The 12,894-nt window shown below is 43.0% G+C and overlaps 1 protein-coding gene across 1 annotated transcript; it reads left to right on the forward strand.

Annotated features, from left to right (window-relative positions):
- The first annotated feature begins 5,863 nt into the window (after window positions 1-5,863).
- Window positions 5,864-6,886, forward strand: LOC103632505 (uncharacterized). The gene has a single exon (XM_008654293.3). It carries the CDS (start codon window positions 6,067-6,069, stop codon window positions 6,589-6,591), a length of 525 nt encoding a protein of 174 aa, XP_008652515.1. The 5' UTR covers window positions 5,864-6,066; the 3' UTR covers window positions 6,592-6,886.
- The last annotated feature ends 6,008 nt before the right edge of the window (window positions 6,887-12,894 follow it).

Here is a 12,894-nt window from a genome sequence, read left to right on the forward strand (position 1 = left end):
CCTTCTGTCAAGCCGAATGTACAAATGTAATTCAATATTGTTCTTATTCATTTATGATTATGTAAAAAAAGATATATTGATGGTGTCAATAATTATCTATGTTATTTCTCATGTTTCATATGCTTCGTCTTTCATTGATACATGTTGTGATGATGAAGGTACGTCCTTCATGACCTTCGTCCAAAGATCGTTATATCCTTAGGGAAATAATGCTTCGAAGGACGAAGGGCATTAACCATTAACCTATTTTCGTGTTGCCTTGTTCTTAATTCATAGCATTTGAGAAAAACTCCCCAACAGAAAGTATCACCAATAAAGGGTGTATATCATTTCAGTGTAAAAGGAAAGGTTGCACCCTGATACATTGGTATGTTTCTTATTCTTGAAAGATGTGGATCAGTAGCGTACCGACTCCAACTACCCGAAACATTGTCTGCGGTGCACAATGTGTTCCATGTATCCCAATTGAAGAAATGTCTTCGGGTTCCAGATCGAACTATTGATGTGATGGATGTTACCTTGGAACTAGACTTAACATATTCAGAACATCCCATTCGAGTCCTGGATCAAAAGAATAGGGTCACCCGAAGAAGAGTTCTCAAATTTTATAAGATACAATGGAACCAACATACGGAAGATGAAGCTACATGGGAAACCCAAGACTTTTTAGAAAAGAACTTCCCTGGCTTTTTAGCTTCATGTAATTTGTGAGATATGTAAAGTTGTTTGTAAGAATGGAATAGACCCATACCACCCCTTGCCTTGTATAAGAAATAAGGAAATAAAAATATGACGTGTTTCCTTTTCCACTACTTGCCTTAGGACTTTAAATCTCGGGACGAGATCCTTTAATGTGGGGAAGGATGTAACACCCCTGGTGTTTCTGTCACTAAAACTTGAGCATAACATCATGAGCATTGGCATATCATGTGTTTGTTACACCTAGAGTGCATTCACTAGGTAAAAATTTCAAACAAGTTGACCTGATATGACTTGATGTGTGGTTAACCCTAGGGTTAAGTGCTTAACTTTAGATCAAGGCATATGGATATAAGTGAAGCCCAAATATGTGAAAACCATAAAAGACATGAGACATGATCATAGGATATCAAATTTGAAGGATTTAGTGACACCAAAACCCTAAAGTACTAAAAACCCTAGAAAGACCCCTGAAAAACCCTAAACTAGGACGCTAGGGGGCTAAGTGTAAAATTTGTGCACTTTTGGACCCAAGTGCAAAAACCAAAGTATTAGAGCACCACCAATCATATGTTTTACACATTTGAGGATTTGAAAATCAAATTATGGGATTTGGACTAATTTGAAAAAAGCACCACTTAAACCCTATTGGGTTAAGTCTGAAATTCAATGAACTTGGGGCATTTTTGGAGCCTTATATCTTTAAATCAATGAGGATTCTATCCTAGATCAGTACATCAAGATGATAGAGCTATGATAGGAGGATAAGTTTGATCAAAAGTATTAACCCAAAAACCTAGAGGAATTTAACAAAAAAACCCTCAAAGTTAAGCTATCAGACTAGGGTTCTGTAGGTTTCAGAAGAACAGTCGTATAGGGCCCACTTTGGGGCCATGTGGAGCTCGAAATAATGGGTGTTTAACTAAAATGTCTGTAACAAAATTAAAATTGGTTTGTAGTAGAGTAACTTTAATGTAGTCGGCTTGCTAGGGTATTGTACAAAAATTAGAGAATTAGTGCGATGAAGTTGAGGTGTGAGAAGCAGGTTATGCGAATTGGGCAATACTGAAAATCGGATTCAGAGTGTTATGGCTTCAGTGAAATGCAGTCAATTTGAGAACACCAGATCTGAGAATTTATGCAGAATTGATCCATGAATCCTATAGTAAACTTGAAGACTGTTGTTTGGTGAACAATTTTTATTAATGAAGGTCACCCTTTTCTTAACAAGAATTAAGAGAAAACGAGGGTGAAAGGAGGTCGGTTCAGCAAGGGAATGCAGATAAGAGATCAAGAAATATCTGAAGAACGAAAAGATCTGAGGCACTATGGATTCAGATGTGCTCGGGTGAATTGGAGATTGGAACAACCGCGGCAAGATAGCTATGAGCCGTGTCACCGTTCCGCGAACTTGGTCGGAGTCTAACCGGAGATATTTTACCGGCGGTCACCGTGGCTCGGTCATTTCATCACCGTGTCACTCGCGCCTCACTCCTCCCTCACTGTGCTCCTTCCTTACGTGTTTGCCATGCGTTAACAATGAACTTCGTGACCACGGACCGCTAGCTGGGTCGCCGCCCCTATAAATAGCACCATCACCCACGGCGAGGTACTCACAGTTTCACCAGTGAGCTCTATTGAAGCCAAAATTCGCAAGATCCTCTCCACCTCTCCCAAAATTAGTTGTGCACGGTGAATCAGTAGTCCTTTGCGACCGTATAGCCCCAACGTGACCCCCCTAATTCCACCAGAGATCGTCGCGACGCCGTTTTCCCCTTCTCAGACACCGTCGAGTACGAATTCTCCGCGCTCCGTGGCCAGACAATCCTGGTATGGTTCTGCACTTTTGAAGTATCATTTTAGCAGCCCTGTATGCCCATGAAGCTCACCGTGGCGACCATTTGAACTGTACGGGAACGATTTTGCGGGCCGTGCGCGTGGGTCGGTCATTCTCGGAGCGTGTGAGCCAAATTGATAACCATAATGGCTCGAGATAGGCTTGAATTTGGTGGAGCAGGTACCAGTGTGTGCTCGGGCCTTCCATGGTCGTGGCGCGACAAGGGGGTGTTCGTTCTTGCCGCTGTCCAGAGCCACGGACCTAAGGTTAAAAGACTTAAAACGTTGAGAGGGCTAAGGGAAAGGTGTCACTGACACATGGAAACCGACTAAGGACTTCCCTTCTGATTTTTGAACCAGTAGGGGTCTTTCTGCAAAACCAACTGTGCGGTTGTGAGCGCGCCCGTTTTCTGCATAGGACTGGGCTGGTTGGGCCAGTTTCGGCCCAACACTGTTAACAATTTATCTTTTTCTTTTTCTGAGGACCTTTGAAAATCCATAAAGAATTCTAGGAAAAATAAAAAAATATGAGACCAATTTTACTGGGCTCCTAAATTTCTTTAGTATTTAATAAAAATAGTTCCAAGATTTTTAGCCCAAACCAGGAATTATGTAGTATTTAAGAAGGCCTAAACTTAGTCTTTTTGAATTTTATAAGTTACTAGATGGCTCCAAAAATCATAAAACTTTTTGGGTGAACTTATTTTGGTACCTAGAACCCATGGGTAAAGTTAGACATGATTTGGACAATGTTTGATCCCCAAACCCAAAACCCTAGTCTTCCAAGTAGTGTCTGCCCTACGAAATGAAGTACTGACTCCAAAAATCCTAGTTCCCCGGAGTACTGTGAAGGAAAGTTGTATTCAAGATACAACTTGATACATCCTTTCTATTATTGCATTTTCATAAGCATTACATGAGCATTCATGGTTATATATGGTTATATATAGAAAACGAAGAAGAGGTGATTGTTGAAGAGGAAGAGACTACTCCATCAATAGAAAATCCACCTGCCAGAAACTGTTTTTACTTCGACATCTGTGGAACAGAGCTCGACTCTCCTACAACACAAGGCAAGCCCCATTGCATTTGCCACCTCCTTGCTATTTTAAACTCTTTATCACTTGAATGATGCATTAGGTGATAGGAGTTGGGTGTTAAACCAATTGATGCATTTCCTCCCTTGGAACTGTTTACCATTCCTTGATTACCTGTTTTTCTTAAAAGGATTTTCTTATGCTTAGTCCTGCTTTAGAAAAACAAATGTTTTGTTTTAAAACAAAAGGTGATGCTTCACAATGGATGGGATGTTTTCAAAAATAAAACATGATGGTGGATCCATCATGGCCATGATGGGTTCAACATCGGAAAGGATGTACCTCTGCCAGGTACCAAACTTTGGGTTTTAAATGTAAAGCTAAGACCCGGCGGGTGACTTGCACGAGAAGAGAGTCTCGGTGTAGTGTCTCTGTCTGAGTCGGTTAAGGACCGTCTCGATGTAGGCTTGATGATTGAGGACCTTTTAACTGGTCACATGCCTCGTCATGGGTAAGCTTTTCCTCGGGCAGACTAATACCAGAAAGGCCAACACGCAATGTGTAACACCCCAGGTGTTTATATTCCGCTCGACAACGAGTACGGATTTAAGCACGCAATATCAGTGGATAACACAGATTTTAAATTTTAATCATCCTCGCTCATCGCGATTTTTGGATCGCATCTGTTCCATCTGTCGCGAGTGCGACGTCGTTTTTATTTTTATCCATTCGGGTTCTTCCGAAATTTTTGTGTTATTCGGAACATAGCTGTTCCGAAAATCGGTGCGACCGGTGATTATTTAAAAATTCATCGCTCGCACGGGTACGAATTTGGAAGCCCGACTTACTCGAATGATTTTATACCGAATAGATTAAGAAGAACTCGACGATAGAAGTGATGCAAAATTAAATCGGACCACGCTCGGAATCCAAGAAAAACCAGGCGCAGGATTATTGCTTGAGTTGTTCTCCGATCGAATGTTCGGATAACGGCAAAATTCATTTAGGTTCAATTAAATCAAACGTCGACTAAAATATCGAATCTAATCTCTTCCGGTTTGAATCTGTCTCCATCTTGATCCCGTGATGATGCTGACATCGCCTCCGGGGAATTCCGATTGCGATGCCGCATTCGGCTCGCACGGTTTAAAATTTATTTCTTTCTAAAGGTCGAGTCTAGTGCCAGTCTAAAATTAATCAATTAAGACTAATTGGAAAGATCACCTAAGTATTTCTCTCTTGTTCGAGCGGTCTCTACGAATTCGGTAGACACTACTAAAGACAAGCTGATTAAATAAAATGAACCTGAACTAACTAAAACTAGAGCAATTTTTAGTAGGTTCGTTTGCCTGTTTAAATATCTGAGAAAATAATATGGAAACCAAAAACGATTTAAATTGATCATTTGGTCTCGTCCAAACTAAATTCTAATATCGAAACATGGGTTTCTAAAATTCGTTTGTTAAAGGAAAATATCTCCTTCTCAGATTTTTCTCCACCGCTCATTGCTTCTACTTATCCAAGTCGTCACCGCCTGCTGAAGCTACCCGTTGGTCTTATTTCAGCATGCAAGCTCCTTCACGTAAAATATCTCGTTCCCTGCTGACAGATTTTTTTCGGACTTGATCTCATCCGGGAAAGAAAATCTTCTTAGGGCTTGTTCGGTTAGCTCTCAATCCATGTGGATTGAGTGGGATTGGGTGGGTTTAAATCCCAAGCAAGTCAAATTTCTTCACGATTTTTTCCAATCCCGTCCAATCCATAGGTAACGGGATTAACCGAACAAGGCCTTACTGTGCCTGAGATTTTTCCAAGTCGCCGCTTAATCCTGCAATAAAAACCTTGCCGTCTCCATCCAGTCGATGCGTGCCTCTGCAGTCTGCACCATCGCTTTCCTGGCTGTGCTGCTCCCTCTCGTCTTCCTTCCCTGCCATGGCACTTCTCTCCCTGGTGATTTCCCATGGCCGCCTCTCACCCTCCTCTGCCATGGATGCTAGTCACCGCTGCTTTTCTCTGTAGCTAGGTTCCTCACCGACGGTTATCCGATCTCCATGGCCATGGTGCACGCGCCCCTATCCCATGTCCGAGCTCCACCAGCCAGCGCCCATCTTCCCCTCGCCTTTCCCTGCTCACCGGCCTGCAGAGCTCCCTTGGTGAGCGCCCAGGTCGTTCCTCTCCGGCTCTCTCTGCTGGCGGCTGAGTTCCCTGGAAGCCGTGCTCTGCTCGCCATGGATGTCGTCCACCATGGTGCTCGGCCTAAACGTCGATTCCCTCGTCGCAGTGAGCTCCAGCCGATTCCTTGCCTCTTCCCCGTTTAAATCATGGAGCATCAGCCGCTGTTCCCTATTCCCGGCAGCCGAGCCCCTGCGCGCGCATCCTCCCGCGCAGTCCCCAGCGCCACCGGCCAACCTCGCCGGCCGAGCTTCCTCGCCTTCAATCCTTAAGCCGTCGCGCCCCTCAGCTCGCTGGCCGTGACCTCGCCAAGGTTTTTCCCATGGCCGGCTCACTGCTCAACCCAAACCGAGGTCTTGTACGAAACAGCATCTCCCATGGCCGCTGCGTCGCGTTCCTTGTGCTAGCGCAGCTGAACGTCATACTGCGCAGTGTTTTGTCCGACGTCGAGCTTAGCTCAGTCTCTGTTTCTCTGTGCACGTCGAGTTCCTTGCCGCGCGCTGAGCTTTCTGTCGGTCTCCAACTCGCCATGGTGTCCAACTCCTGTACCAACCGTGACCTACGCTTGGTCTTCCTAGCTGCGTTGACCTGCGTCGACCTCTGCTCACTTCGCTCGGGATGTCGTGCTGGGTCGCTCCATACTTGGTGCACACCCAGCCGGGCGTCGCGATGTTGTGCACCATGTGTCACCCGTCATCCTCATCCTCACCATGGCCAGCAGCTTCAAAAACATGGACGCCCAAGCCTTTTCCCCATCTTTCACGCCCACCTCGGTCTTCATCCTCAACCTTTGCCAGGAATTCGGTTAATTGGGCGAACCAGAAGATCTCCAGAATTTTATGGATGAAGAAGAAAATAAAGTCGAAGAGTGACGCTCGCTACATGCTCGACGAAAGGCGTGAACTGAAGATTTATCACTATTCCTCAATTGCCGAATTAAATTTTATTGAGGTGAGTGATTCGCTACTCCTCCATAATAGATCGAAGCATGGAATGGTTTCGTATATTAGATGCGATAATTTTCTTGTCGTGGTTAGGATGCGTTGTGGCTGTATTAAATATTCGTTGATGTATCATATGTGCGATGTATGTTTGAATTGGTGACGAGAAGGATAGGTCTAGTATTTTTATTGACTAGCCATCATATTTTTCAGGATTATGCTAGTTTTGTTTATTAAGATGTAGTCGATGCTCGGCTCTAGTAGTCATTATTTTCTATGTTCGGTGACCGATTAAATGTCTTAAGTTGATGAGAACGTAGATTAGACAAGGAGTGCTTAGGTAGACGTGTAGGTCTAGTACGCTTGAATCAGTTCTATGTTTACGACGTGAAGTATAACGATGATGCGTGGAATAAATTTAGTATTTAATTAATTAGCTGATAAGTCGCGTTTAGGCTAATTGAATTTAAAGCGTATGATTTGTTGTTTGTGATGTTTGCGTTAGGATTGTTAATCTAGAGAAGCGTAATTATAGCGCATAGTCGTATATTAATAACTAGTGTTTTCGTGTAAGATTGTACAATGCCACGCCGATAGGCATTTAAATCCGCTATCGCGTAACACTATTTAGGTTTGTAATATTTCCGTCGATATGCATTCATGTGCATAATGCATTTCATTCAGGTACGTTAATTAATCGCGTGTTGCGGAAGACGAGCCAAGTCGACCCCAAGCGCGGGCTAATCCGCAGGATAATGCTGATGGATTAACCTGAAGATGGATAATCGGAACAATGTGAAGACAAAGGATGATCGTCAAGTGGACATCGCCTAACAAACACTAACCTAGTGTTACCCAGGCAAGCCCCGGTGCATGCAACCCCTTTCCTTGTGTTTTTAAATACTTTTCGCACACTTAAGTCTAGTGAAATGTGCATTAGGTTCATAGGAATTGCTTGAAACCCTTTGATGCATTGCTTTCCTTGATATCCATACCTTTATGGATACTTCTGTGAAGTATCAAAATATGATTTACAAAAATGCTTAGCCTTGCTTAGATCTTGTGGATAGAGGTTGTCCTCAATTTAACCCGGGAGAGGATGGCTTCTACTTGCAAGAATATTTTCATTTGGAGCAATAGTGGGACCTTACTGCAAAGTTCCCTGTGATGCTCTTTCATCCTAAGGAACAGACACAATCCTAAGGATGGAAATACTGAAATTGAGACTTGGGGTAGGAACAGGTGATGTTCTACCCAAGTTGGTTAAGGATTAACGCGTATGTAGGCGTGCTGACCGAGGACCCTTTAACTGGTCACATGCCTCATCATGGGTAAGCCTTGCCTCGGGCAGACTAAGGCCGGAATAAGATAACACGAAATGGGCGTGGAGCGGTGGCGAGAGTAGCGTGTACCCTCCGTGGCAAGAGGCTAGACGGTGGTGTATCTGTGCTCTCGGTTTGCGTGAACCTGATCTGGTCTTAAGAACCCCGGTGGCGGGTTGACATATGCAAGGGTTAAGTGCTACATATGTCGTGTGATTGGAGATCCTCAGTTGAGTATAATCGATTCGGATCGCCGTACCTTCGCGGTTATGAAGACTTGGTCACTTCCCTACAACCTAAGTCAGGATGTGAACATTATGAATAAAAGGATGTTGTATTGATGAGATGATGAAATTAGACTAGATGCAAACAGTGTCTATTAATATTCAATCTGGCGTTAAAATATTGAAAGTAAGGACTCACTTTAGTAAGCTATTTCTGCAAAAGTATCTAAGTTGATTCTTGCTAAAGCCTCTCCTTGATTCCTATTTATCCAGCATACCCTTGAGAGTCTTTTCCTTAGTCGGGTAAGACTTGCTGAGTAATTCCATACTCAGGGTTTTATTCCCTGTTGTTTTTCAGGTCATAGCTTTGTGCTGCTGACAATGGTGTTAAGTGCCGGTGGGCTCGGCCTTCTTATATAAGTATACCCTGCCTTTATCTTCTTACTGAGGATGGTCACTTGAGCTAGCATATATTTCAAACTCATACTTTGGTAATCACTCCGATAAAATAATGTAAATTTTTTGTAACCTGTAAAATTTGGTAATAAGATTTCCGCTGCAAAAATATTGGTGTGTGTGATTTGTGTTACTTAATCCCGCGGTTCTGGTTGTAAGTGGTTTATCCGATGTCCTTGGGGCAATCGGACGGATCCTGTTAAGTTATCTGGTGCACATGCATAGCTGTCTGAGGTCTTTGGGACAAGGACAGGTGCATGTGGGCCTAATAACTTGGGAGGTTCTGCCACAGCTGGTATCGGAGCAGGATTAAGTATGTACGGTCAAATACGTATTTTCAAAACAAAAGTTTTGGTTTTGAAAAACCTATTTTTAACTAAACACGTTGTTTGGCTTTGAAAAACCGTTTTGAAAAACTATAATGCTAGCGACATCCTCTCTTAAGCCCTAAGTTAAGGATTATCAGGTGGCTTAGTTGAAAACCACAACCGGGGGTATTGCATACATGTGTATTGTTATTTTTGAGGCCATTCAGTTTTGAATGGATCGATGCTCAGGTAAGGTGAGTTGTGAGAGCATGACCGAACAACCGTCGGTCTAGGGGAGTGTTTAAAAGTGGCGTCCGATTATATACATGTTTTACATATGTATATATGAAGACTGCGATGTGGAGTAATTGCTTTTCCGGGAATTCAGTACCCCATGGATGTGTATGGGCATACAAACATGGGAATACTGAGAAGTGTAATGTACTTGTAACGACGCACCTACGCTTAGGTAAGAAGGTGAGTTACCATAATGAGTTGCCCTATGGTTAAAGTGTGGCAACGGCGCCTATGCGTGGCTCGGCGCTTAATGAAGAGCTGGCCTCCATATAGAAATATATGGAGTATAAACTGTGATAACTGTCATGTGTGAATTGCATCATTGGGAATTGGGCTGTGATGGAATTTTCTGCAGGTACACTAACCTCGAAAACGTATGTGTAGTTGACGACTAGCAAAATACCGTGAGAGTCGTAAGAATGCCACCGATATAGAACATTATTGCCACATTTGGTTGGCAAAATCAGTGAGGACGTGTAGGACGAGCATGCATCCTGATTGTTGCATCATGTTTGTCACCTATACACCCAAGATGCTTCTCTCATCTTTATTCCAGTAACCATTGATTGTAGATAATATGGTGTAATGCTGAATTTTGAACTTCGATGAAATAGGTGTCCTCCATTCTTTAGGTAACCTATTCAGGTCTTATATGGTGTTTGCTCTCGTGCTTGATGTGCTGATAGAAGGTTGGTAGTTTGGTTGCTTAAACCCAAAATTAGGCCATGTTCTTATTTAGTGAACCATGACCCCAGAGTTGAATTCTCCATTATCACTCCATGACTAAACCCATGCAAATAAATGCGTAGATAATTTCTTTGTTGGACATAAATTGTGCCTAGGCTTAAACAAGAATCTCGAGTCATGTTTCCTTCTAAAACCATTCCCTTGTTTATTGGTGCAAGCTGATGTACCTTAACTAGTTCGCCTGTTCTTAAGGATCGCCATGTTGAATTATCAACCCAACCTAGGAAAAGTATGTCCGACCATTTTCTTGAATTTGATGCCTTTGATTTCCCCCATACCTATCGAAGGCATACCAACTTAATCTTATGATTGTTTCCCCTCTGTATCTAATCAGATACTAATCCTTGACCCTTGTACTCTCTGCGATGGGCATAGAGATATGCTTGGGGCTGAACTTACAGTCTCCCATCGTACTCCCTCACCACACAGTTTAGGTTATGGCCATACCTTGTTCATTTCCTCGGGCCATGATCTATTTGGCTCTCTACCTGTAACTATTCATACAGGAGGAGTATCTCTTTGTATATGGTCACCCTTGCTCAACCTATTAGTGTGGCACGGGATTTCTTATTGGTTACGTCTAGTAATGGTGTTATGACTAAAACCGATGGTGCCGTGACGAAACCGAGGGCCTCCTGTGAATGTACACACATGGTCGTGCTGCTCGGCACGCGCTGGTATCACTGTTAGTAGTTGTAATCCATTATGAGACTATGTCAATGTGTTATCTTGATACAATCTATTTTTGCTACGTGAGATTCATTATTGGTGCCAGTTCGGTGATGGTGTCATGATTAAGGACTTATGGTGCCGTAGCGAAACTGAGAGCCCCTTGTGAATGTACACGCAAGGTTATGCTGCTTGGCGCATGCTGGTATCGAGGTCTCTGGTCATGATCCATTGTGGAACTACACTTATGTATGATCTTTCGTGGACTCCTTCCTTGAAACAATTTCTATGTTGTTTGTGAAGTGATCAAGCAACATCTATCATCTCAATTGGATCAAAAGGGCACACCACTTTCATGTGTGGTCTTATTTATTTTGATCTTGGTAGTGACTACTTATACATGTTCCCTTTACATCCTTTGTGTAAAGGTGAAGCCTTTGGAGCTTTTTAGTGTTGGAGAAACAACTGATTAGCTCTCAAATTGGAGATTGACTTTCCCTGCTGTTGAGATGCAGGAGTTTGTTCATTCGCTCTCCTATTTTCCATGTATTTCCGAACCCAGTCCGTTCATCTCACATGAAGAAACGGATGAACGACCTGACCAAATGGACTTCTACCCAAATGCATGACCTTTGCGAGTAAATGTGAACTCTCAACCCTTGGCTTACCGAAGGTACTGAGAGAACTTGCTCAATGTCAAAAGTAGTTCAACAAGCTGGTTTTTACTAACTTGTAACTGCCTAATGAACGAAGGTTGAGTTTAGAGATCGTTTTGTCGAGTTGTCTAAACTCACTTTGGTTCAACTCACTCTAAAGAAAGTACTTACAAGAATCGAGATTAAGTCGATTAGTAACCACCTAGTCATCGCTCTAGTCGTGCCTTGATCGCCTCACGTGTGCTTTTCCAGCATGTGTGATCAAGTCAAGCCATGACTAGTGCTGGATAAAATGGACTGGTTGTAAAGTCCGGATCTACAGATCCCTCCGCTGGTGATTCTCTCGAATCTATACCATCTTTTGTGGACTTGAATTCTCGGGTTAGCCACATGTTAACCGCGATAGTATTCGACATCCACATCCGTCTTGTGTGCTACGAACTCACTGTGACCACTTGTTGGTAAACCTCTTTCTGTGTGTTTTACCTAAGAGGTTGCATCTGGTTCTGTTTGGGTAAAGCCGTATATCTATCGCTCGCTCAACAGACTCAGATAGTACAGTGTCATCAGAAAAAGCAAACTGCACATATGGAACCTTATGTGTTCTTCTGGCAGGCATTGTCTCTATTGTTGGACATCTCTAAATTAGCCTAAGGCGATATATGTTATGTCCACTAGAGAAATCACATCCTGAGACACTCGTCTTTGTTTGGAACTACCTTAGGGTTATCGCTGATATGGACATGCTACATGCTTCTCTACCCTTAGAAGTCTTTCGCTCCGAATCTCGGGACGAGATTCTTTTAAGGGGGGAGGGCTGTAACACCCCAGGTGTTTATATTCCGCTCGACAACGAGTACGGATTTAAGCACGCAATATCAGTGGATAACACAGATTTTAAATTTTAATCATCCTCGCTCATCGCGATTTTTGGATCGCATCTGTTCCATCTGTCGCGAGTGCGACGTCGTTTTTATTTTTATCCATTCGGGTTCTTCCGAAATTTTTGTGTTATTCGGAACATAGCTGTTCCGAAAATCGGTGCGACCGGTGATTATTTAAAAATTCATCGCTCGCACGGGTACGAATTCGGAAGCCCGACTTACTCGAATGATTTTATACCGAACAGATTAAGAAGAACTCGACGATAGAAGTGATGCAAAATTAAATCGGACCACGCTCGGAATCCAAGAAAAACCAGGCGCAGGATTATTGCTTGAGTTGTTCTCCGATCGAATGTTCGGATAACGGCAAAATTCATTTAGGTTCAATTAAATCAAACGTCGACTAAAATATCGAATCTAATCTCTTCCGGTTTGAATCTGTCTCCATCTTGATCCCGTGATGATGCTGACATCGCCTCCGGGGAATTCCGATTGCGATGCCGCATTCGGCTCGCACGGTTTAAAATTTATTTCTTTCTAAAGGTCGAGTCTAGTGCCAGTCTAAAATTAATCAATTAAGACTAATTGGAAAGATCACCTAAGTATTTCTCTCTTGTTCGAGCGGTCTCTACGAATTCGGTAGACA

The sequence above is a fragment of the Zea mays genome, chromosome 7 (genome assembly GCF_902167145.1).
Source record: "Zea mays cultivar B73 chromosome 7, Zm-B73-REFERENCE-NAM-5.0, whole genome shotgun sequence".
Classification (NCBI taxonomy): Eukaryota; Viridiplantae; Streptophyta; class Magnoliopsida; order Poales; family Poaceae; genus Zea; species Zea mays.

What these genes read in the sequence shown, in the direction of transcription:
- LOC103632505 (XM_008654293.3), top strand. Translation starts at nt 6,067, where the DNA reads ATGGCCGGCTCACTGCTCAACCCAAACCGAGGTCTTGTACGAAACAGC.